Genomic DNA, 25,346 nt, shown 5'->3' with positions numbered 1-25,346 from the left:
AAGTACAAGTATTTCATGGTTTGATCCACTCCAGTGTAAGAATGCAAAGCCCATTAATGCTCAACCACTTTTTCCTCACTGTAATAATGGATCTTTTGTTAAAAGTATAAGTCCCTGCATGGTTTTGGGGTTCAGTGCTCGCTGTTGAAGCATTCATGGCATTATAAGATTGGAGGAATTACCTGGAAAGCAACAGATACTATATACTTCGTTAGTTTCCAGGAAAAAAATAAACTGGAATAATAAAAAAAACCAAAACCAAAGCACAAAACCTATCATCCTTAAATAAGGGCTTTTGATTTGGGTAAAAGTGTTGTCTTCTTCAAACTAGATGCTAGGTAGATTGTGTCTCTTGCATATCAGATGCTTATATTCACCTTTAGATCAGTCTCTCTTGATGAACTGAAAGCCCTTGTGGTTATAAAAGCTTTTTCCCCACAGCTGGATAACCTATCTGTAATATTGTCTGGACATCTTAGCTAACAAGAAAACTCGCACGTGAGAGAGAGGGTTACATTACCCACTCTGTCTTTTGCCTGACACGGGGTTACATCTTTCAGTCGCTGATGATCATCTCAGTTTTAGGAGTGATCTTGGGTCAGGATTTTTAAAATGCTTTACCTTGTATGTTGGTGCCTTAGAGCTTAAATATCCCACTCTGTGTTTTCCAGACAGAAGCAGTCTCCGCCAGCCAAGAAACCAGCAAAGATATTTCACAATGGATGTAGACGATGAAGAAAACATGAGTAAGATGTGCTTATTTACACAGTAATAAACTATGTAATCGTTTCTGAAGGTGACTTTTTCTCACGAGCACAGGGACGACTGTGAAGAAACTTCAGAAGCAGAAATTAATACAATTTCTTTGTATGTTTTAAAACACAGTATAGAAAAGTGAATGGGAGCTTTTGCATTAAAAGTGTTTTAAGTACACATGGTTATATGCTAGTCTAGTTATACCTTGTGTCTCATATTTTTCTTCCAACAACTGACTAAACAAACAAAATATTTTCCTGTTTTGTATGAGCAATGAAGAAGAGAGGAAGAATACCAATAATGCTGATGCCGAGGTTTAGGGACCAGTCAGAAGGAAGGAGTGAGACATAGGAGGTGGAGTTGCAGTGTATAAAATAAGTGAGGGAATGCAGGCATGGAGGAAGGAGAAGCAGAAGGAGGAGCTAAAAGAGCTCCCACAGGTCTTGCATGGCTGATTATTCTCATTAAATGCTGATTGTTCCAACCCTGAGCTACTGGATTATTAGAGTGTGTTTAAGCACAAAAATATGGTCAATATGGTCAAATATGGTGATCATCTTGGTGCATACACTGGTGAAGTGCTGTGAGGTTGCTAACAATCTAATAACCTGTGGAGAAAAGTGTTCTCATTAAAATGTTATAAAAATATATTTACTATTACTGGCTTTTCAACTATCTTTTTTTTTTTGTGAATGAGGGAAATATTCTATTGCTGCTCTGCTCATGTGCAGTGCCTGACTGTAAGTAATTGTATATGATACAATAACAGATGTGCTTTTTTTTCCCCTGAAGTGACGATGGCGAAATGGCGCATCTCTGGCAAAGGTGGCAAAGTTGCAGAGCTTTTTTATTGGGAGATAAGCTAGATCACTGTGTTAAAAAACCCACAAAACAAAACCAAACCCCCGAAACCCCACAAAAAAGCAAGCCTCCTCCCCCCAAAAATATTGACTAGAATGCATCTTTTTGTCTTTGTCTGAAACAGTGAGCTTTATTGGAATATGATTGCTAAAATTTTCTTTACCTTGGTATTAAAAAAAAACTACCTCAGATGGATGCTTTAGATATTTCTAAAAGTGGACTCCCTAAGGAGGACTTAAATACAGTAAAAGCTGTAATTGAATAATTCGTATAAGATTTTTTTGGACAGAACTTCCCCATATCGCAGTAAGGAGTATATCTGAGCATGAATAGAAGGTGCCTTCCTGAGCTGGGGAAAATACCGTCTCTTTACAAGGGCATTCTGTAAGTGTCTTTAAGCAAAATACTCAATTTTTGTCTGCTTCTGGGTGCTTTGTTTGTTTGTTAGTGCATCGGTGTGGGAAACCATTCGCTGAACTTTTTGTTTTGTCAGGAGGCTGGCTCTGTGGAGGTGTTAGAAGTTTGGGGTATGCATTTGTACAGTGGTAGTTGTCTCCCAGAAGTGTGTTTTGAGATGTTGTCTGTACCGTGTTTTTGATAGGAAGATACGGATAACAATGTCTACTTGCCCAGTTAATAGAAGGTGCAGGAAGACCTTCCGGTCTCTGTGTGAAATGTTAAATCATCATATTTGGTGGCAGAAATCAACATTCAGTTTCTCAAGTTCTTCGCCTTTTTTTGATTTGTGCAAAGATTTTTTTGAATTTTTTTAATAATTCTGTATTATTGTATCTATAAAGATTGTAAAGTGTGATATCAGAAGTTGCCTATTAAATTATTTATTATTTTATGTAACTCCTTTTTGGAGAAGTATCTCACTGGAAAGGAAGGTGGGAATGTGCAATATTTGTAGCTTGCAGTTGCATAACTAGAATTGCTTTGTGGAAGCCAGAATTAAAATTCAGCTGAAATGTGAGATAGTGATGAGGTTACATTAACGTCCTTGATAAAATACAGTATTTCAAAAATTTTACAATATAAATATTTACGGTATTTTCCCTGATAAAATACAACGTGCCTGTTATCTCAGGGTCAAATCAGAGAGCCCAGCAGAAGCATCGACATGATAGAAAGAAATAAATTGCTAGGTATAAATTCACCCTGTTACCTATCCTTATCCATTACCTTATGAGCAAGCGAGAAGTGGGGCATTTTGCAGAACACCTGGGACACTAACATGTCCTGGCCTTTCTCTTTGATAATTTTCCCCATTTTTCTAAAAAGATGCTCAGAAGAGATCACATGTTTTTTTCTGCCTTTTATGAAAAAATGGCTTAGAATTTCCCCAGGCCAGTAGATGAGAGCAGCAGTATAAGGGGTAGCTTGAAACAGCATTCGGTTCAGCTAAGTCATCTACATTTAATTATGTGTGCTCCAGATCAGACAGAGCAGGGAGAGTGTTGGCTTTTAGCAAGCAGGTAATGGAAGATCCCTGATGGACAAAGCATTTTAATTACAGACATTTTTTAATTACAGGGAATAAAACCAAAAATAAACCAATACACTTGAACAGAAGATTTCTTTCTTTACTGGCATAAAAATTTACCATACCTCTGTCCTTCTTCGAGTGCTATTGGGTTTGTAAGCCTCTCAAGCAAGATTTCAGGGGTAGGGCTTTTCTTCCACTGAAGTTGCTGGTATGTGATACTGTCACCTGTGTTTTTTACCAAGGCAGCTTCCACAGATGTCAGTCAAAGCTCTAGTCAAAGCTGCCAGCAATTTTTAGTGACTAGAAAATAAGGTACTCTTCGGGAAAAGGTCTTAATCTTAAATTATGGGTAGTAATAATGTTTTAAGAAAACAGGATCCCATCATCAAGTGTTTTTATCCTTATTAATGCTGCTTTAAACCGCTGAATACACAGCAGCCATGACAGACCTTATTCCTTTAAAACTTATTTAAGGACTGGAAAATGTGTAGACTTGAAAGTATATTTAAAATCTAGGATTAGATTATTTTGAAACCGCTTGATTTTGGGCTATTTTATGAGATCTACCAAGACTGTGTAACCTTTCTGGGGCAAGATCTATGACGTTGACATATGGTCACTTGTCAACCACAATAAAAGTTTAATAAAAAAGAAAAAAGGATAATGAAGAGCATCCATTACTGAACACAGAGATTTCTTTCTTTATAATTTAGGTGTTGTTTTTTTCTTCCCCTGCCAGCTCTCTTCAATGCTTTATATTTCTAAGAGTGGTTTAACATTCACAGTTCTCATTTTTCTGCCTTATTTTAGCTGTGACACTGGCAGCACAAAGCTTAATAATGCTGATAGACTTTGAAATTATATAAACTGGGTTTTTTTAGAACAGGTATAGAGTGGTGGTTCACATCTGCTGTGATCTGTCCTTTAGAGAAACAAAATTTTGCTCCTTTTGAGTATTGATGCTCCCAGCTTGAGCTGTGGTGGGATCCTGAATCAACCAGGGCTTTTGGAGAGTGATGATGCCCTCCTTCATTCTGTATTTGGAATGATTGAGAGGCTCCCCAAAGTCTTAGTCTTTAAAACAGCATATTACCAGAATAAAAAAAGACTGACAAATAGAGCAAGAGGAGCAAATGCAAAGTGCATCCAGCTGTGGTACCTCTCCTCCTGTGTCAGAAAGCATGCAGGGGAAATAGGGAGCTGCTCTGTGAAGAGAAGGGTGACCTCAGGACAACGAGCACTTAGAGCCCTGCGGTGTAGAGGAGAGATGATGAGGTTGAAATATGAGAGATCTCTAAAATCATGTGCAGCTCAGGGTGTTTAATATCAGAATCATCAAACTGAAAAAATAGCAAATAAAACCCAGTAGATGCATCGAGACTGGCAGATGAGGATTCAATGCAAACAGTGGGAGATGTTTTCATGCAATGTGTAGTGAAACTGAGAAACGCATTGCCCAGGACTTTGTGGATACCAAGGGTTTATGGAGTCTTGAAAAGCAATTAGAAACATTTCTGGGGAAAAAACCCCATCAGTGGCTGCCTGCCAGGCTCTCTGGGACAGCCCAGAGCTGCGGCTCGCTGCAGGCTGAGAGGTTGCCCTGAGGAAGTGCCTCTGTGATGTGTTACTCCATGTCTGAATATGGACAAGATTAAATGAGATTACTTCTCTGACTTTAACAGGTGGTGATAGCTAATCTTACTTTTTGACTAATGTGTCAGATCTTCTCCAGCCCTAAGGTAGTTAGAGAACCTCACCACTGCTGGGCAGAACAGGCTAAAGAGAAGGACTGAAAGCACATCTTCACCTTCAGCCTGAGAAGCAGTTGCTCTTTCTTGCAGTCCAGTGACTCTGAGGACAAGCCTGGGTCTGGTTTGCACGGAAAGTCTTTTTATTTCCAGGCAAGGCCTGGATTTCGATCACCTCCACGATGCAGAAAAATGTGTACTTTCATGGTCTCCAGGTTTGACGCAGGCTGCTAGCTCCCTGCCTGCTTTCTCTCCTAGTTTTGTCCACCCTGCAGGTTCTCCCAAGCTAACAAGCCTAGTAGCTCTCAGGCAAGGAGTAGTTTTCTTCCTTTCTTTCTCATTGAGACAAGGTAAGCGTGCAAGTTTATTTCTGGATTCCTTCAAGTGCCCCCACTCTGTCAGGGCACCATTTCCCCTACCCATGTAATGAGGTGGATTAAGGAGATCCTCCAGCTCCCGTACTTACATGCAAAAGTTTGGGTTTTTTACATTCAGTTGGAGTCTATTCAACTTGTGTTTTCCTTCTGTGGTTCCATAGGCACTGGTAGCAGTCTTATAAAGGGAAAGGTAAAACCAGAGGCTATTAATTAGTGTTCACCGAATTATTTCAGTTTAGCCTGAAAGTCATATTGGTTGATAGCAAATTCTTGATGCCACTAGTAAGAGCAGTATTCCACAAATGGTGTTTCAGATGATGTATTTTTTTGGAGTTTCAGGTAAGAAACTCACAGTAAGGGAAGATTTTAAAATTCATTCTGTTGTTCTTAGATTCCTTTGCTGTATATATATATATATAAAGAATATATGTGCATGAGCACTATGGATTGACAGTTGTGGCCCTATAGCACATGTTCTGCAAGCAGTGTAATTTGTGACTGAACATGACAAGAGATACTTTATTAAATTTAGCAGATTTCTAGCAATTAAACACTTCAGAATATTTAGTGTGTGATTCTTGATTGAATTTAATTGACTGGAATTTAGTATTCAGTATTGTACAATTCTTGGTTGTGCTACCGTGATTTAACAAAGTGTATTCCTGCTTTGGCTTTTTTCTTGTGATCTTTTTTTTTTCTTCTTTTTTTTCTCTTTGAGCACCGAAAGGAGTAACCTATCGAGCTTTTGCTGGAGGATGTTATAAATGAAAATTTAGTAACCATTCCATCAGCTTTGTAACCTGGGCGAAGTGATGTGTGTGTGGTAGGGGATTCTTAGGGAAGACTTAAAAGTGTCATTGAAATTTGTCACTGTGAAAGAGGGCTTCCACCTTGGTTTGCTCTCATTTCAATTAATATTTGATATAATAGATGTAGATGTAATGGAAATATTTTGAAGTTTTAAAACAGAAGAGTTAAAAATACTTGACCTACTAAAGTTGCCTCTTCATTCGTAAATATCAATATAAAGCACAAATAATTAATTTCTGTAGTTTCTTTGTCAGGGTGAAAATGAGGTCTTTGCAGTTATAGCAAATATAATTCTTTAAATATATCTCTGACATATCATTACTCCAACTTTCTACTTTAGAAAATAAGTCATTAAATTAATATTACAGTGCCTTTTTTTCCCCCATTAAAATGTCATCATTGTGATTGCACAGCTTTTGTCTTGTATTCTGCATAGTCTTAAGAGAGAATCCTTATCATGATTTTTGGGTTTGTAACTGAGTTTTCTTACTTTGCAAGAAATTACAAAACAGCTTATAAATGACAAATACGAGTTTCTTAATAGAAGGCTGTGTGGAAGTACATGAAGTAGTCTTGTGGTCATGCTGGCACACGGGCAGCTGTAGTTCCTGAGCAAATTGGGTGAGGTGAAATGAAAGTCTAGGAAAAGCATAAAAAAGATCTAAATTTGGAGAATATGGAGTAGCTAAAGAGAAGCAAAAACATTCATACACTCTTCAGTCAAGAAACTGAAGTCAAAGAGCTTCCTAATTTTCCATGGTTCAGGTTTTAAGTCATTTCTCAATTTGAGCAACTAAAATCACTGAGAAAATAAAAAAGTAACATGAATAAAATAAGCATAAAGTAGAATTAAATATCCATCTCCTAGCACTTGGTCTTAAGAATCCATTTTTATTTTACTAATGGTAGTTCTTTGTTTTGTAGGCGTATGCTACTATAACTTACATTTCTGGTTTAAAGCATTTTTTAGGCCAAACATAAAATTATGAATAAAAGTTTTGTTCCAGTGATTTAAATGAAAAAAAAAAATAAAGAAGAAAAAGAAAAAAAGCTGCAGTATTTTATTGCTATATGATTGTATCAAATGCGTAATTTGAAAATCATTCTTGAATGTGTTACTTCTTGAATTATCAAGAGGTTGTATTGCATTATTTCTGATCATTTTGCAAAACATTTAACGTGTGAGCACACATCACTTAACCAGTTACAAAGAGAGATAAAGGAATCTATAAATTTTGCATTTACAAGGTCCTGCAACGAAGGCATTGTAAGTTACTCTTTCTGGGCACCGCAGGTTCGAGCAGCACCGATGTTAAAGAAAACCGCAACGTGGACAACGTCCCCCCCAAGGACGGTGTTGGGCAAGGCGCTGGGGAGGGGGCGCAGCTCTCCAACGGCGGTGGCAGCAGCAGCAGAAAGCGTCCTTTGGAGGAGGGCAACAATGGCCACTCCAAATTTCGCCCAAAGAAGAGGAAGAAAACACCCGGCCCTGTTCTGCCAAAGAATGCCCTGATGCAACTTAATGAGATTAAACCCGGTTTACAGTACAAACTCCTCTCCCAGACAGGGCCAGTCCATGCCCCCATGTTCGTGATGGCAGTCGAAGTCAATGGACAGGTATTTGAGGGGTCTGGCCCAACGAAAAAGAAAGCCAAGCTTCATGCTGCCGAGAAAGCTCTGCGATCTTTCGTCCAGTTTCCAAATGCCTCGGAAGCCCACTTGGCAATGGGGAGGACTCTGTCGGTCAACACGGACTTCACTTCTGACCAAGCGGACTTCCCTGACACCCTTTTCAATGGGTTTGAGACACCGGTCCCTTCTGATGCTTCCTTTTATCTAGGGTCCAACGGGGATGGGTCCTTTAGCTCTAGCGGAGACTACGGTTTGACATCGTCTGCTGTAGCCAGCAGCCTTTCCCAGTCACCTCTCCCTGCACCGCCACCCTACCCCTCCGCCAGCGGGAAGAACCCCGTCATGATCCTCAATGAGCTGCGACCGGGGCTGAAGTATGAGTTTCTCTCAGAGAGCGGGGAGAGCCACGCCAAAAACTTTGTCATGGCCGTGGCAGTGGACGGTCAGACTTTTGAAGGCTCGGGAAGGAATAAAAAGCTGGCAAAAGCTCGAGCCGCTCAGTCAGCCCTGGCTTCCTTGTTTAACATGCAGCTGGACCAGACCCCATCTCGACAGCCCATTCCCAGCGAGGGGCTCCAGTTACACTTGCCACAGGTGAGAAGCACTTTGGGTTTTGTTGATGTCTTTAGGTAATGACCATGAGCAGCCAAGTCACTTGTATTGAGTCAGCTGGGACAGCATTTCTGCTCTTTATTCTGCTTCTGTAGATGTGTATGTGCATATATAGATACAGTTTCTATATATGTGTATATATGCATATTGGGTGATTTATCCACTTACGGCTTCTGACAATTGCATGAACTCTTTGTAGTTTGTTGGATGGAGAGGAGGCTTTGTTGCTGATGCTTTCAACCTTGATCATGTCACCGAAGAGAACAGCAAGCCCAGTGCAGTGCCAGCTTGGATTATGGTTTGTGCTCAGGAAAAGTTGAATTGTGTCTTCATCTTAGGCTGCAAGACTTAGATGGAGTTCGAGTCAGAATTACTGCTTTAAGTAAAATTATTATTTGATCCAACAGTTTTAAGCAGAGAAGAAAATTGTTCACTTCTGCAAAATGAAACTGTTTGCATTAACACAGCTGAATGTTGGAAGTCAAGAACAGGTTAAGTGAGGCTAATGCAGTTGCCACATATTGTAAGGCTCTAAACAAATGACACATTTGCGGTGCACATCTCCAGGACGTGTGGTTAAATAGCTGTCATCTAAAGGATTGTGCTCTAATCAAATTAGTTAGTAAGTATATGTAAGTTACTTAGGCAAGTAAGTCTGGATAAGAAATAGTTCAAATAATTAATGTACTAAAGAAAATATCAAACATACCAGACATCAGAGACGAGAAGTTTAAAATAGCTAGAATGGCGTAATTTTATTTTTTTTTTCCTCCTTATTTGCTTGCTTGTGTTTCTCCCCAGTCAAATTACAGTAACGATTGTTCAGGTACTCCATTTCTACTGCAACTCTTGGGTCTTTTTAATGATATTATATGCCTGTCTAAGTTCAAAGACTTACTTGTGACTTTCTGTCTGTTTATTAAGAGAAATTCAAAGCTTTGACCTTTCCTATCTTAAAAACATTGGTTTAAATTTCATTAAAATTATAAGATACTGATCTGATTTGATAATGTAAGATTGAAGAGTATAAGTAGATATTGTGACTATTTTAATTATCTTGTTTTTTCAAACACTTTGCATTGTTTTTAAATTCGTATATGCTTTCTTTTTTATGGTTATTGGTATTCACCAATTATTGCACTATCGGTGAATGTTTCCTTCATTTTCAAATCTAGGATCATGCTATTTCGGGGAGTTACAATTTCTTCAGCAGATTCAGTGATTTCAGACAGCATTCTCTGTCCTTTAAAAGTATACTTGGCCCCAGACACCAAAAAAATTGGTGTCAGTAGTTTGTGTGATGTTAGTTCTTGAATCGGTAAAATAGTGAACATTGGAACTGGAAACGGGAAGCAGGAAAGCGCACACGGGGAGACTCAGAAGAGGTGTCATTCCAAGTGCGTAAAGTCGTTTCTCAGCCCAGTGTACAACAGCTTACACAGCCTTTTTTCTTTAAGGGACTTCGCTGGACTGCTGAACAGTGCTGGGTTTTTCTGAGCTCCTTGTCTAGGTCGCTGTCCCAAAACATATGGGATGATCAGGGCATTCAAGCCTAGGGCTACAGTGGATGCCATCCTCCTTTCTGCACTTCGCTGTGTTGTATTACCCTGCTTTTAATTATAATTAGCTGTCAAGTTATTGGAATTACATCAACATCCGTTACATATTCATGATTTTGGTCTGGTATCCATTAATGATTAATAAGGGATTTAAGCACTTACGATGTTTTCAGGTTCTGCTTTATTTGTCCTTTTTTTTAACTCTTGTGAGTTGTTTTATTTTTGTACAGAGTGTTTACTCAGGATGTGTAAAGATCTTAAATTTGGAGTTAATAAAAAAATGTGGGTGAAGTCAGAAAATCTGGGTGAAGTCGCAAATATTGGAGGGTACCAGAACTGATGTAAATGAGGATAGGATTTGTTACAACCCACAGACCAAATAAAACGCTGATTGGGTTGAAAAAAAAAAAGAGAAGCTAGAAATGTGCAAGGGGAGGAGAAATCCAAATACCAAAGTCTCAGTGGAAATAATAAAAGTACAGTGTGGTTTTGCTGATGAAGACATTGGAATTGACTGCCTGGGCGGCAGGTTCATAACCTGCCCGTAGCTGATGTGCTAATTCGTGGTGCCTTGTGAGAACAAGCGATAGAGCAGAAAGCGTTGTGAGGAGAGAAGAGGTGGTGCCTGAAATCCAGGGCTGTCATCACACACCTGCAGGCTTGCCAGGGGATATTAAATGCAGAAATACAGGTGCAAGCTATCAGATGGTACAGAAGGACAGCTGACATCAGAAATCAGCTTATAACATGGGTGTAGGTATAATCTTACTTGTAGAGTGGGTTAGCAAGGTACTGGTGCCGTGGTTTTAGTATATATAAAACCAGTCTCTGCAAAGCAAGCTTATCTGCTTGCTCACAGCTTGACCTTTTGTGAGGGATGAAGCAGCATTGCCTCCAGTGAGGAAAATCTCTGTGCTGGGAAAGGGAGTTAAAGCCAGTAAGTCACTCAACATGTGCTTCAGAGTGAATGAAAATGCCCTGCTGAAAAAATCAGCCCTATTGCATTTATTACCCTGGCAGCCAGTGTGTTAAAATGGAAGAGGCTGTCAGTCTTGCTTTTTGAGGTCTTGCCTCTCCAAAACAAAGTAAGTATTTTTATGGTTAGCTATACCCTGTCAATTGGTAGCTATCCTCACTTTATTTCCCACCCCTCGATGCAAGAAAGTACCCTCTGTTCTGCAGTGAGCCACAGGATGTACCAAGGGCTCTAAAATGTGTCCTTCAAGTTTTCTTCTTTTCCGTGGAAGAAAATGGCTTGTTTCAGCATACTTAGTTTAATATCATTAAAAAGTTTAAGTGCATGGTTTGTCATAGGTCTACAGAGTTGTTAGGGGATGAGAACTGGAGAAGACAGTAAAATGTGAACAGTCTTTTAAAATAACCTCTGAAGATTAAAGGGGTTACACTTTTATGGATGAGGTATGGAAGTTGATGTGACCAGGACTGTTAGTGCGAAGTCCAAATCTGATTTCTGGGAAAAGCAGTATTGTTGGGCACTCAATCACAGCAAGAACCATGCTGGGCCAGGCAAAAGCTCCTTCTCGCACATAATCGCATCCCCAGTGCCACATCCCCAGTGCTGCATCCCCGCCAGCAGCCCCAGCACTGGGAAGTGGGAGGTTTGCAGGGGATCCTGGTGCCAGCCAGGGCTGTCTTTGCCTGTTGCTGAGCAGTGACTGGGACATCTCAGGAGATGGGACGAGGACATCCTTGGACATCTCAGGAGCAGTGGATGCTCTGTTGGACTTCCCCGTTTCCTTTAATTAAAATCAATTTTTAAAAATTCACTAAAGGAAATACTTTTAATCATTAACCTAATTGTGTTGCAAATTCAATTTATCCTGTATATCATTGTGGACAGATATTGGGACAAAACATTAAGCAGAAGAAGTGGAGTGAGAAAACCAGTACTTCAATGGCTACTTTTTCTTGAAGTGATGTGTTAATCGTGGTTCAGCCTGGGGCCGGGGGGAACTACAAAAGAAGTGTTCAATTATAGAAAAGATACACAAATTAAGGACGAAAATGACTGGAGTTCTGGGAAGGCTGCTGAGAGTACTGAAGAGCTCTGAGCAATTTATTGCAGTAGACTGCTTAGTGTATACAGGAGAATGAGAATGTCACATTCACATCTAGCAAAAAGATAATACTGAATATATTTATGAAATTAATGAATTATATGTTGGAATAATTGCTGTGGAATTGGGAGAAATGTAAAAGATACACCTGCAAGAGCAGTGAGAGACTCTACTACCAAGCAGAAGTTTCTGTAAATAAATACAGGAAACTTTGAACCACTAGAAAATAATTACCCTGTTTTATTAGTATAGGTGTGTTTCCACCTTCTCCAAATTGTATGTGTTGGTCACTGTCAGTGGAAAGCTAATGGACTTAGTTGACCTTGATTTTACCTACTGTGGGCACTGCCACTGCTCATCAGCTTGTGAAAGTTCACATAAGCTCTAAACTGTGAAGGTAAGAAGAAATAAAGCTGAGGGAGAACATGTGTGCATGAGAGGGATCACTGGAGATCCAAGGAGAGCACGAAAGACTGAGAGCTCTTGGGTCAGCTCCCCAGTGCGAGCTGGATGCTGCCAGCCAATGCAGCGCCCCTGCTCCCACTGCCTTTGGTTCCACCACATTCATCTGGGTGGTCTCTGTGGCCTGCCAGGGTCTTCCTTCAGATCCAGACAGACCTGAACTCCATCAGCTTCAGGGTATTTGAAACATGGATGGTCAGGGGGTGTTCTGCTACAACATTGCTGGAAGATATATATTAACCAAAATCAGTCTGTATATGTAGAAAAGAAGTGGACTCATTGTAACTTCATCAGAGAAAGGAACAACACACTCAAAATAGCTTTCAGCTCACATGCCTCACTGAGCAAACTGTCAGCTATTTTAGGTCTTTCCATTTTTTGAATTACCCAACTTTGAATAATGATTTAATGCAGGAGCAGGGTAGAGAAACCGTGTGTCAGATGTTAGGGCACTCACTGGGAAAGTGAGACACGAATTCAATTTCTGTTCCAATTAGTATTTATTCATATGAAAGGGAGTAGAGTCAGAATGAGAAGTGAAAGATTCCTACCGAGGCTGATCAGTGGCCTGGGCATGATGTGAAGACAGCTTCAAGTCCTTGGTTTTGAGATGGGGACAGCAAGGACGTCATTTTGGGTCAGTAAGTCTTGTTCCTGGTGCTGCATTGGTCTGTTCATAGCCTGCCTTATTCCCATCTCTTCTGTGCTCTTGGTGACTTTTAACTATGTTAACGTAATAGACCACCTGGGAGAAAAGGATGATTCTTCTAATTTGTCGGTGAGTATTCTTACAAAAGACCAAAACCTTAGTAACTAAATCTGGAGATGTTTAATAGTGTTTATTCCTCACCACCCACCTGTTGTCACACAATTTGAGTATTGAACGGAATAAAAACCACTTATATATCTGCCTGTGTTCTGGCGGTGATTTTTTCCCTCCTGCCCCCTATGGTTTCTCCTGTATTGTTTGCATCTCCAGCAGTTGTTTTGTCTCGCTTGAATTCTGCTTGGTCCTTCTTACCAGCCCTCCCCAGTGTCTGGCTTCATCTTCATTCAAGCGTTTTGAGGCTTCCTTGCCAGCAGCTTAGTTCCACTCTGCTTGAGATGCAGCCCCATCCTATCCTTCTCTGCCAGCTTACATCTTCCCAGAGGGACTCACCGTGTTCTCATTTGTATATGAACATCCCAGTTTCCTCCGCTTTGCTTATTATGTGAAAAATACAATCTTTTTTGAGAAAGCTAGTGTATCCATGCTGTATATGAGCATCCTACCCAATTGCTGTTCAAGCAACCTTTTTGTCAGTGGTATTGGCAGGTAGGCTGGCCATGGATTTCTTCCCAAAAATGCCTGGCAGTTTCAGTTCCCACCACTTGACGAGAACCTCCTTAAGCCAGCCCTGGCTTCCCCAGGGAATGGGCAATCGTGTGCCTCTGTAGATCAATCTCCATTTTGCCCAGGTAGGTTGAGGATCTGTGTAACGAGTTACCCGTTAATGATCTAAGCCTTTTGAGTATTAATTTTCCATTTCTGAAACCAGGGTGTTAATAACACTGTTGCTCATTATTTTTCTTTTGTGTATTTACCTTAAAGTTCAGTTTTCTGCATTAGGTAAGTGGTAGCACATTTAAATGCAGATTTTGTGCTGTGTGGTCATGGTGCTGTCACAGCACAGATTGTAACACAGTTTTGGGTCTAGCAGCAAAAAGACCTTGTTTGAAAATCAGTGCCTGACCAGACATGTTTGTAGCCTCTGTTCAAAATTGTGCTTCCGCAAAATTTCTCAATCTGTTGATAAGAGTTGCTGAGCTGCAATCCATTCACATGCGTCAAGAAAACTTGTGGTTGCGATGCTGTGAGTCTTCTGACTCTACAAGTTGTGCAAAACGTTGACCAAAGCTTGGTGCATATGTGGCCCCAGTCACCACTGACTGCTGGTCACTGTCTCCAGTCAGATTCTGGAAAAAGCTGTCAAGCTCTGAAATCATGACACATAAGCTTTAATTATTGCTTCTTTGGCCTCTAAAGCTTTTTCAGAAGAAAGTTAACATTGAGAGCTCCTCCGCATTATTTCTCGGCTGTCGGTTCTCATGAGCATTGTTAAGAAAATGGTGGTGAATCAGACTGGCAGTCTTCAAACCTTGTTTTTCTTTTCTTTTGACCTTGGCAGTCTGTTTTTAGAATTGATTGTGTTGAAGAGCCTGCACTGTTTAAAGTGGGTGTCCTCAAGCTCTGTATACTGCTGCCCATCAACACTGGTGATTTGCCTTGGGCCCTCCAGAGGGGTGAGAGTGGTGATCTTTTTCCGTTACTGAGAGCTCAAAGACAGTTTGTAAGCAGAAGAGACTCAACCACAAGCATCCTTTTGGGCTTGATGTAGTTGCTTACATGTGTGTTTAGCACCACGTTGGTTGCTCTTGAGTATCTAAGACATCTACATGGCACTGGCAGGTGTGACACAGGACCTGTCCTACTGGTGTGTCAACCTGTGGGCCAGGTGGTTACCTCAGAACATCTCAGATGCTGCTGGGTGCCAGCACATGGACAACTGAATCGTGCTTTTTATGCCTGATGCTCCACAATAGGAACCTGAGCTTCCTCCCTGGCTGGCTGATCCTCCTCTCTGGCTGCCGGTCCTGGTGCTGGTGGCGATGGGCAGCCTGTCTCTCCTGTCAGCCTGGGGACTGCTCGTCACCCATCTAACATGTAACTTGCCTTTCTCAGCTGCTCCCATGGGAACAACCAGTTGTGCTAGTGGTGCTATTGCATAGATTGCCCTGGTTTTCAGTTTCTTTTCAGGTGAAAATTCAACAATTTGATCTTGATTCATCTCTTGCTGTTACTGTTCCAGCTGCCTGCCAGAGCAGGTGAGATTAGCTGCAGTGTGGAACTGAACTGTGATTCAACAAGACCAGGACTGGTATTTTTAAGTTTTCCTTAATATTAGAAGTTAGCTTCCCTTCAGACTGACCGACACTGCTTGCTAACCCTGCTTGGGAAGGTACAAGGCTGTGACTGTTATTGTTCAAGTTTTTCTGAAGGTGAAAGACATAAATCCTTCCTAATTTGGAGGTAGCTTATTTTGGGTCATACATTAACATCTTATGTTCCTAAATTTGTATATGTCTTGTAAAAATAAGACGTAGAAAGTTTTTAGCCAGTGTTGTAGTAAAATTCTTTCTTATTTATCTTATAACTAGATAATTTATTCGATTGGCGTAAGAGGTTTATATGTTGGTTTGAGGAGCCTGATTTTTGCTCTTCAATCTTCTTGTCAGGTACAATGTTGAGATGCTGAAATGATATGTTTTGAGATTTGAGCATGAAAGCATAGACCTATCTGTCTATCCAGTCATTCTCCTAAGCGTCCAATGTTCGTAACAATCATGAGCATGAGGTACTTTGATGCTTGGCTTAGGGCTGTCTGACCCTATTTGAATAGACGTGGAGCACACAGAGCTCTGCTTCCGCTTAGAAATTGCTGTGAGTGCTCAGTATGCCTGAAAAATTGGACCCAGCTGCCTCCTTGAAATACTGCTGATGCCTCAATGTCCGTTTTTAAAGTCAACAATAAAAACCCCTTTAATTTATTGTGTCAAATAATTTGAAGGTGCAAATCTTTATAATCTAATGCTGCTGTAATTTTAAAATTATTTGCTTAATTTTCTAATGTGCATTTCTGTGTGATCCTACAGGTTTTAGCTGATGCTGTCGCACGCTTGGTTGTAGATAAATTCAGTGATTTGACAGAAAATTTCACGTCTCCACATGCACGTAGAAAAGTCCTTGCTGGAATTGTCATGACAACAGGTAAAGAGAAAGAAAACTACTCTTTTAACTGCCTAAATATGAGAGCTTTGTTTGCATTCTAGAAATCTAATTTTGTTCAACTAGTATTGAAATATATTTTTACTGTTTAATCTTCAAGGTGCAGTAAATGTAGCAATTAAATCTTGGCTAAAGAGAATTATAGGAGAATTAGACTTCTGTTACCACAGAGTTCCTGTCTTCTGCCTGATTGAGACATCTGAGGTAACTCATGGTATACAAAATGCATGCACTTTTTAAAATGAATCATGCAACTTTTTAAAACTATACCTAAAAAAAATTTTGCTGCATTGGTCAGACAGATGGCATTCTTGGGTTTTGGCATATTATGTAAGAAATTCTGCTTGCTTTCCAAGTTTTTAGGGTTTTGTACTTTGTTGAGTGACTCTTGCTGTTTTATTCTTAGTGCTTTGTGTCTCATATCTGAAGCAAGCAGCTTATGTTTTGCCAGCTGACACTGGTGTGCATATAAAAGCAGCAGTAATGTCCTGGTTCTCTGATCGTTGTGTGAGATCCGTGCTCTGACAGATCACCCACAACACTGAAGTTGTCCATGCTGTGTCCATGCTGCTGCTGAATTTTCCTCAGGCTAAGATTTATCTTGGTCTTCAATCCATCTGAACACTTGATGGGACATTCATTTTGAGCCTGAAATGTGGGTCATGAAATGTCCCCAATTAGTTGTACGAGTCAGGCAGGTATTGATGATAAATGTACAGCGGTGTTTCTTCTGAGTGGTCTTCATGCAATATGTGCTGTGGGCAATTTTCTTGGTTCTTCAGGTTGTATAGTAGCTTCCCTTGGTGATTTGGGCAACGCCAGCCCTTTCCTCCTGTGGGAATGGCTGTAGGGGCCTCGTCTACAAAGCAGCGATTTTGTTGCTGAGGTCTGAGTGTGCTGGTTAGGGCAGATGATAACTGCATATCTAGGGACAGGGGAATGTGACAATGTGGTCCAAACTCTGTCACAAGACATCTGTGGTGGGCTGACCATGGCTAGCACTCAAACACCCATCAAGCCTCTTGCTCGCTGCCCTTTCCTGGTGCATGGAGAGAAAATGGAAGGAGGGAGAGAAGACTCAAATATCCTCTCTTCCTTTCCCTGAGCTCTTATTGCTGAGCACAATGCTTATGGTGTGGGCTATCCCTCGGCCACTGTCCAAGCTGTGTCCCCTCCCAGTCTCTTGCCTGCCCCCAGCACACTGGCCTTTGAGAAGTTTGGAGAGAAAGCCTTGAGACTTCTCAAGCGCTGCTCAGTGACAGCCAAAGCATTGAAGTGGAATCAACACCATTTTAGCCCCAAATGCAAAGCACTATGAGGAACATGCTGTAGTTTGTTTAATATATTTTGTGATATTTAACAAGTTCTTATTGTAATTACAGTCCTGTGTCTACAGTTCCCAGAAGAGCCATGTGACCAAAGAATTAAAACTTAATTAACATGTAAATACATTTTGACTAACTTAAAAATTAGCTTTACACAGCTAGCTTTACACTAGCTTTGCATGGATGTATGTCTGGGGAGCCCCTGGAATTAGGTGACCCCATTGCAGAGCCTTGTGTTGTAGAGTGAAGTGGCTCCCTGCTTCTCCTCCATGGACAGGAGGGGACAGCTGGGCTCAGGTTTATCTTTTTTAAGGCCATGTATTTCATCGCGAGTGAGAACTCAGACAGCCCATGTCTCCATTACCTTTTTAATTACTCAATTACCAATTCCCTTGCTAATGACTAGTTAGCTGCTTATATTGGCACTGCTGTGGTACAGCCAGTTATAGGGGGATCCTCAACTCCAGGTGCTTGGGATGCACTGAAAGTGGTTTTTTTTATGCTTTTCCATACTGCAGTAACTATTCTGAGGGAGGAAGACAGCAGAAGATATTTGGCAAGGCTTGGCTGCCTTCTGCCCTTGCCGGTGAGGCCTCAAGAGCTTCAGAGGAACTTGTGTGGCTTGTTGGGACTTCTTTTGCTGTGTGTTTTGCTAGAGGGATGTGACATTTTGACCTGTCTTTCTGAATTCTTCATGCGGCTGACTTTTTGTTCTGGTGTGACAGAACAGTTCTCTATATAGAAAACACCCAAAATATTTTTTTCATTCTGTTGTATGGAATTATTTAATACCAAGAGCTACACTTCTGGAAGCATTATACTGCTGATAAGCTTTACGGTGGTTTAAACATTTAAACTTCTTCATTCTCTAGTCTTGCCTTTTCTGTTGTTGACTTAGTGTCCTTCCATGACTTGTTTTTGTTTTAATAAAGCAGTGCCTTTCAGAACTCTGAAGTCACTGTGAATATCTTCATAGGTGGCCAGAAGGTACGTGCTGGAAGCTCGCTGGCTGCCTGGGGCTCAGGGAGAAAAGCACTGTCTTAGGAGCTCAAGCTTTAATAGCTCTTTGTGAAGCAACAATTTTTTCGTGCAGGTTTTCAGATTTTAACTTGTCTGAACTCCAACATGAAGAACTCGCAAGAACCGTAGACCATACCTGGTACAAGGAAGGTATGGCTGAGGGAGGCGTTTGCTTTTTAAAGGATATAGCAGGAGAAAAAAAACATTTTCTTTTAAAAGAAATTTAAAAGAAGGAGCCTTGTTTGGGTTCTGCAGGAAGATCACTTGCTTGGTTATTTGTGATTTTAATTGCATCTTCCTTCTGGAATTTTGTTTTGCAGGTACAGATGTGAAAGATGCCTTGGTAATAAGTGTTTCTACCGGAACAAAATGCATCAATGGTGAATACATGAGTGATCGTGGTCTCGCGTTAAATGATTGCCATGCAGAAATTATATCTCGCCGGTGCCTGCTTAAATTTCTGTATACACAACTTGAGCTTTATCTAAGGTAAGCTGGAAGAAAAAAGGAAGATGAGCTGATCACATGGAGCTGGAAAGGTGTCTGTGTAAAACATCTGTCTTAATTATTGCAGTGTGAAACACTTGTCCTGCAGCGTTAGGATGTTTCATTGAGAACGCAGGCCCTTTCCCTTAGGTGTCAGTCAGGAGAGGGGAGGACAGAAAAAATAATTGTGATTCTTTTTGTAAACTGCAAATATGTAAATAAAAATAATCTCAAGTGGGCTAAAGGGTGGTGATGTTTTGTCTGCTGCTAAGTGCCTGACAGCTCTTCTCTCTGTTTCTTGTCTCAATGGTCTTTTAATTTTGTTATTTGTAATAACTGTTACATTTATGCTATAAAATTTCCAGATATCCTGTGTTTCTTTTTAATGCCTATTAAGACTGCCCAGCTTATGGTTATGTATGCGTTAATGTCAGTTTTGACTCTAGCTTTATTCTCTGTTCCAGCAATAAAGATGATCAACAAAAATCCATTTTTATCAAGTCGGAGCGAGGCGGGTTTAAACTGAAGGAGAATGTGCAGTTTCATCTCTATATCAGCACATCTCCTTGTGGCGACGCGAGGATTTTCTCACCACACGAAGCAGCACAAGAGGGTATGACAGCAGCGTTACTCAAGCAAGGGAGTTTGCAAGTATTCTTTGAGCATGTACAAGTGGCACACTTTAAAATTTAGGTGTCGTCTTTTCCTTTTAGTGTAGATGTGTGTTAGACAAAGATCTCTCCAAAAAAAATCTGAGCTGTTCTTCCTGTGTGGTAGAAGTTAACTATAGAGTGATCCACCACGTGGTCTTGAAGAAGCTGAATGCTAGCCAAGATAAGCCAGTGAGTTAGCAAGTATTTGTACAGAACTAACTGAACCGTTTCACTGTTCCCATCTTTTAATGGCGGTTGTCTGCCCACCCCTTCTTGATATGTCCATTAACTTCATTCTAACTCTGTAACGCACAGAGCACAATTGAAGAGCTACCTGCTGCGTACTGCTCCTCCACGGAAAGCTTGGTTTACTTGCAAGTGGGTTTGAGAAGGCAACATTTGTGAGAGATGTCTGATGCTGTAGCTGTTTTGCAAGGAGCATTAGAAACCATTATGCAAGCCAGGAAATACCTTCAATTGACTCTTCTTATTGTAATGCTATCTGTAAAACACACTGAGAATGTTTCTAAGCTGATTGTAAGCCATTTTTGTCATTTAGATCAAGGGGACAGGCATCCAAACCGCAAAGCGAGAGGACAGCTACGGACAAAAATAGAATCTGGGGAAGGGACCATCCCCGTGCGCTCTACTACCACCATCCAGACGTGGGATGGTGTTCTGCAAGGAGAAAGGCTACTTACCATGTCCTGCAGTGACAAGATAGCGAGGTGAGATACGGGATGATTGGTTTCTCTGCTATTGCTTTTTATCACTGAACACAAAACGATGGGTGCACGATACCTGCGGTGAACCTGCAGGTTATCGTTTGGCTTATTTCATTGCTTATATGTAGTGTGGGGATGGCTGCAACTCCAGTGATAAAGCTCTGATTTTTCACCTGCAGTTGGTGTTAGACCTTCTGCTGGCTTCAGAGGCAAGGTAAAATCCTTATCTATCATTCCAGCCACTTTGAGTCATGAAAGCTTTGTTTTGTATTTATATCACTGCTTTCTTTTTCTTTTTTTCCCAAAGTAGTATAACATTAGCAAACCAGTGCAATAAATATATTTGGATAACTTCCACTGATGACAATGGCACAGGTTGCCCAGAGAAGTTGTGGATGCCCCCTCCCTGGAAGTGTTCAAGGCCAGGGTGGACAGCCTGGTCTGGTGGGAGATGTCCCTGCCCATGGCAGGGGTTGGACTGGATGAGCTTTAAGGTCCCTTCCAACTCAGACCAGCCTGTGATTCTATGTTAGCAAAGTTACGAATCTAAATCTATCCATGGAACATGTACGTATTATTTTATACAAGGGAAAAATATATTCCAATTTAAAAAAAATCTTAATTTGTTGGCACTTATAATTTTTAACTTTGAAATTATTTTTATTTTAGTTTAGATATTTTTACTATAATTAAATATTTGGTTTCCAAAACTAGTGCTTTTATTTATATTTTATCTGATTCCTTCTCTGTTGTCCATTTTGATCAAGGTTGAAAGGCGTTTTGTTGTTTGGTTTTTTTTCAAAATCATAAATGGACAAATGATTACAACCCTCCAAAAAAATTAGCAAAGGTATCAGAAGTATGGGAGAGTTGCAACATAATTTTTTGAAATGCGCCTGTGTGTGTTTGCAGCCTCTGTGTTCTTGCAAAATAGATGAGAAATACCAAGTTTTTCAGCTGATGATATTGTAGTTATTTTTTTAAATAAAATAGCTCTGCAGTTTTGTCTATTTGCAGTCTGATTCAAAATTTATTAAGTGTATTAAGTTAGAAGTATTCCTGTGAACTGTGTGTGCTAAATCAAAAATACAGGAGGAGGCTTATGTGATTGCTTTTTTCCCTCTAGTCTTGTCTCAAGTAATCAACATCTCTACTGAAGGAAGTTGTTTTACTGTAGTTAGAATCCCCCTAACATAAACGGATAGCACCTTTCAGAAGCTAGAATAGGGGGTTGTTGAAAGGTAACCTTTCAGGCTTTTTTAATAATATTTTCAATAAAATTCACCAAATAAATTCCCCAGTTTCATGCCAGAGACTTCTCCCAGCCATCTGACGTGGTAATTGTGCCACATTCGTCTGACAACTTTTATCACATCCACATTGCTGTTAGTGCAAATAAAAGAACAAGAGGACAGTTTTTGAGCTAGAACACATTTGACTATTTTGTTGATTTTGTGTGATGCAGAACAGAATCCATCTCTCGCTTGCGTTGCTAGCTGTCACCTCTCCTTGGGGCTAATGGGAATAATTTTGTTTGTGCCAGTGAAGGAAGCAAATAGAACCCCTTGACACAGATCAAAGACTGTATGACTGGTTAAGAAGGCCAAAATTTTCATGTTCTTATTTATTTTACTCATTTCCCTGACACTTATGACCATGTTTTGTCCATTTACATTTGAAGAAATGCATTGCTCTGTAGCGTCCAGCAGTCACTATGCCTAAGCCCTAGGAATTTCCACTGAGCTTTCCCAAAGGCTCACAGTCCCAGCCTGGAAAAGACATGGATAAATTTGGGGTGCAGGGTTGCACAGGCAGGAGAACTCCCTGTATCTGAGCAGCCTCATGTGGGTGGATTATGTGTTATTCCCAGCGTCTGAGCGCTTTGTTGCAGTGTGCTGCCTAGCGCCCTCCTCAGCCTGGTAGGAACATCCAAGAAAAATTGTGAGAAACGTGGAAAGGTCATGGGTGTAATTCCATTTGGGTCACCGGCATTAGGATAGGGTTATCCTACTGTGTTAGTGCCTGATGGCACCGCAGTACGGTGTTAGAGTGGTTTCTGTGAACAGAGTTAATGGTTCTGGGACAGGAATATACATGCCTTTTTTTAAAGGTATCTTAACCTTGTTCCATGGCACTTTATTATGTGTATTTTCTGGTTTATGTGTTTTTCTGCCCACATTAGTTTTAAGTTTTTTGGCTTCAAATAATTGCTTAACTTCTCATGAAACATTTCAGTTGTGGCTAGTGTCTTGCTGAGAAGAGCAAGATTTTTTTTCACCCCATTTCATTGGTAGGAAGGCTGTAGGAATTGAGAAGAGCTTTAACATTAGGACAGGTTGTTGAAGGGGAAGTCATTGGTGCTCTTCTACTCTAAAGAAGGGAAAATACTATTTCTGATAATCTTTTGTGCAAAAGAACATCGAGTGCCTGTGCACTAACCTCATTTTGTGCTTATTCAGAGTGGGAAACCCAAATGGGCATTTGTAAATCTTTCTCTTTATTTCCCCAATGGCTTTGTCTTCTTGACCAAACCATGTAGGTTTCTGGGACTGATGCACAAACACATCTTAAAATCCTATGCATACTCACTAAAAGCTGCATGTTCTGCAGCTATGTCCATGCCCATCCATCTGTCCTTGAGTCAGATTTATTTCTACATGGCAAGCTCCGTGGCAGAGCTGGTGTGATTTCTGAACAGCAAGAGAAAGAGTAGTTCTTCTCACCAGTTCCTAACACAAGTGACAATGGCCAATGTGATGTATTCACTTTGATATGTGGTGGCTGTGTGACACCTAGGTAAAAAACCTGGGGGGAAAGTGGTAGGAAACCACTACCTAATATGGAGCATCTATATAACCAGATGGAGCATCACGTAACCTCTCAAAGCAGTGACCTGAGTCTTGACCCAAGCTCACCAGTGTGCAGCAAATTCTGGCAACACCAGAAAAGCTGGGACAAGTCAGCTGTGTGGATGCCAGCCAAGGTACAGCTCCAGGGGAAATCAGATCCTCTTGTCTGTAATTGCATATCTGACCTCAGGATAAATAGAAATATGTTTGCAAGAAGTGCTACTGTCAAAGTCCATGGACTTCTTGCACTTACTGATTTATAGTGTGGACTGCTGACCAAGCTGCTTGATGTAAAAGACGCTCTTACTCCACTCCGGGTAAAGATGTTGCTGCCTGTTTATGAAAGGCATAGGCTGGTCATAGGGATTCAGTTAATCTCTTAAGAAAACAAAGAGAAATCATACCTAAATTCTATTCTATCAGAATAGAAACCAGATTGCAGGTAGCTGATTGAAGTTAGCTGTGCCCGTTCATTCTGACGGATGAGGAGAGTAGAGTCCAGCTAGATGGGCATCTGCAGCAAGCAGATCATGACCTGCCCAGTGTGGGTCTGAGTTAAAGTTGAGCAGCAGAAATGTCCCTGCATATGAATGATGAACCACAGGAAACGTGATTGCAAAGACAAATACTTGTCACTGAGCTACAGAGGTGAAGGCCACCACAGGGCTCTGCAAGCATGCCTGGGAATGCTGCAGGTCTCAAACATGGCAGGCTGATCACAGCAGCTGGGGAAACCAGAAACATGTAGGAGAACCCACAGGCACAGCTACTGCAAAAACGAGCACCTTCTGTTCAGAGCTAGCAAGAGCCTCGAGATCCGTGGCTTCCAACATCTTTGTGGTAAGAAGCGAGTTGCCCCACACCTCAGATGCACAGTGGCTGTGGGGAGCTCTTGGTTGGCGTTGCAATTCAAAAGACCTTGAAATCTTCTTGTTGCAGTAAGCCAAGCGTACTTTGTGCCTCTGTCATGGAGGGGTGTCAGGCGATGCGTGTGGCAAGGCGAAATACTTTCTGGGGATAGTCTGACATCATCTCAGGCCTTGACACCTTCTCTCCCTTGTGTTTTGTTGCAAGTAGAAGCTTGACAAAAACAACACCTACTAAATAATTTTCATTTCTTCATAGCTATTGCTGTTTATAATTTGTATTAATAAGGGCAGTTCTTTGTACTGTAAACACTTGTTTTTGTCAGGTTTTGCAGTCTATCGTAAATATAACCTCATTTTTTCAACAGTAAACTCACATTTTGGTAGTTGCAGGAGCCTGTCTTCATTTTCCTGCAATGAATTTTGACACCAGTTCCACGTGCACACCATTGCAAATTCAGTGTGAAGTGACTTGCCTCCTCCATGCTGCTGACTGCATAGAGAATATTGAGAGTAATACTAAGACGTTTAATATTAACGTTAAGCTTTATTGCTTACTGCTGTCAGGCTCCCCTCGTTTCCATGTTTTCTCTAAAATAGTGCAAATAACAGAATTTGTATGCAGCTTGGGTTTGGAAAGTTCAGAGGAGAGTTTTTACCCAAAGTGTGTATTTTCAACTTAGGGATTTGGTTTCTTTTTGCAGGAGGTGTACTAGCACACACTGTGAAAGCGTTGCTGCAGAGTTAAATTTTACTTACCTTTCCTGTATCAAGAATTGTGAAATCAGCTGTATGACATGAAGAAATCAACAGACCTTTTAGGAATCCACTGTAGATACCCTTGCCTCTGAGCACATGGTAGCCTAAAGCAGAAATGGGACAACATAGCGAGGAAGAGAAGATTCTTCTTTTGATTTCTCTGCCTTCTTTTTTTAAAGTAGTGTGACTGAGAGCAGCAAAAAGGTTGAGAAAGCACATCCATCCTCCAGGTGGTTATCAATAGGATCTAAGTAGTGAATATAGAATAAAAAAACCTGTGAGTATGATAGATTTGTAAAATTGAGATTTCCCCAATGCAGTGCTCATCTATTAGGCCTCAAATGGGCACACTACACAGAAAGTATCCTCTGTGTAAATAGGAGTTGAACACAATTTCTGTACACAGATCTACAAAGACCATGATTTGTCCATAAAGGTGGTGAGATGTAGTGG

General features: G+C 40.7%; 1 protein-coding gene across 1 annotated transcript in view; it reads left to right on the top strand.

Annotated features, from left to right (window-relative positions):
• The first annotated feature begins 682 nt into the window (after positions 1 to 682).
• Positions 683 to 25,346, top strand: part of ADARB1 (adenosine deaminase, RNA-specific, B1) — a 40,426-nt gene continuing 15,762 nt past the window's right edge. The window contains exons 1-6 of the mRNA XM_010184496.1: positions 683 to 746; positions 7,336 to 8,267; positions 16,078 to 16,192; positions 18,876 to 19,044; positions 19,506 to 19,654; positions 20,254 to 20,422. Of these exons, the coding sequence (XP_010182798.1) occupies positions 719 to 746; positions 7,336 to 8,267; positions 16,078 to 16,192; positions 18,876 to 19,044; positions 19,506 to 19,654; positions 20,254 to 20,422 (1,562 nt within the window). The 5' untranslated portion in view covers positions 683 to 718. The remainder of the gene's footprint in view (positions 747 to 7,335; positions 8,268 to 16,077; positions 16,193 to 18,875; positions 19,045 to 19,505; positions 19,655 to 20,253; positions 20,423 to 25,346) is intronic.

This window comes from Mesitornis unicolor, unplaced genomic scaffold (genome assembly GCF_000695765.1).
Source record: "Mesitornis unicolor isolate BGI_N332 unplaced genomic scaffold, ASM69576v1 scaffold1805, whole genome shotgun sequence".
NCBI classification, from domain to species: domain Eukaryota; kingdom Metazoa; phylum Chordata; class Aves; order Mesitornithiformes; family Mesitornithidae; genus Mesitornis; species Mesitornis unicolor.
The sequence above is the reverse complement of the archived record's forward strand: the minus strand, read 5'-3'. Positions and strand labels throughout refer to the sequence as shown.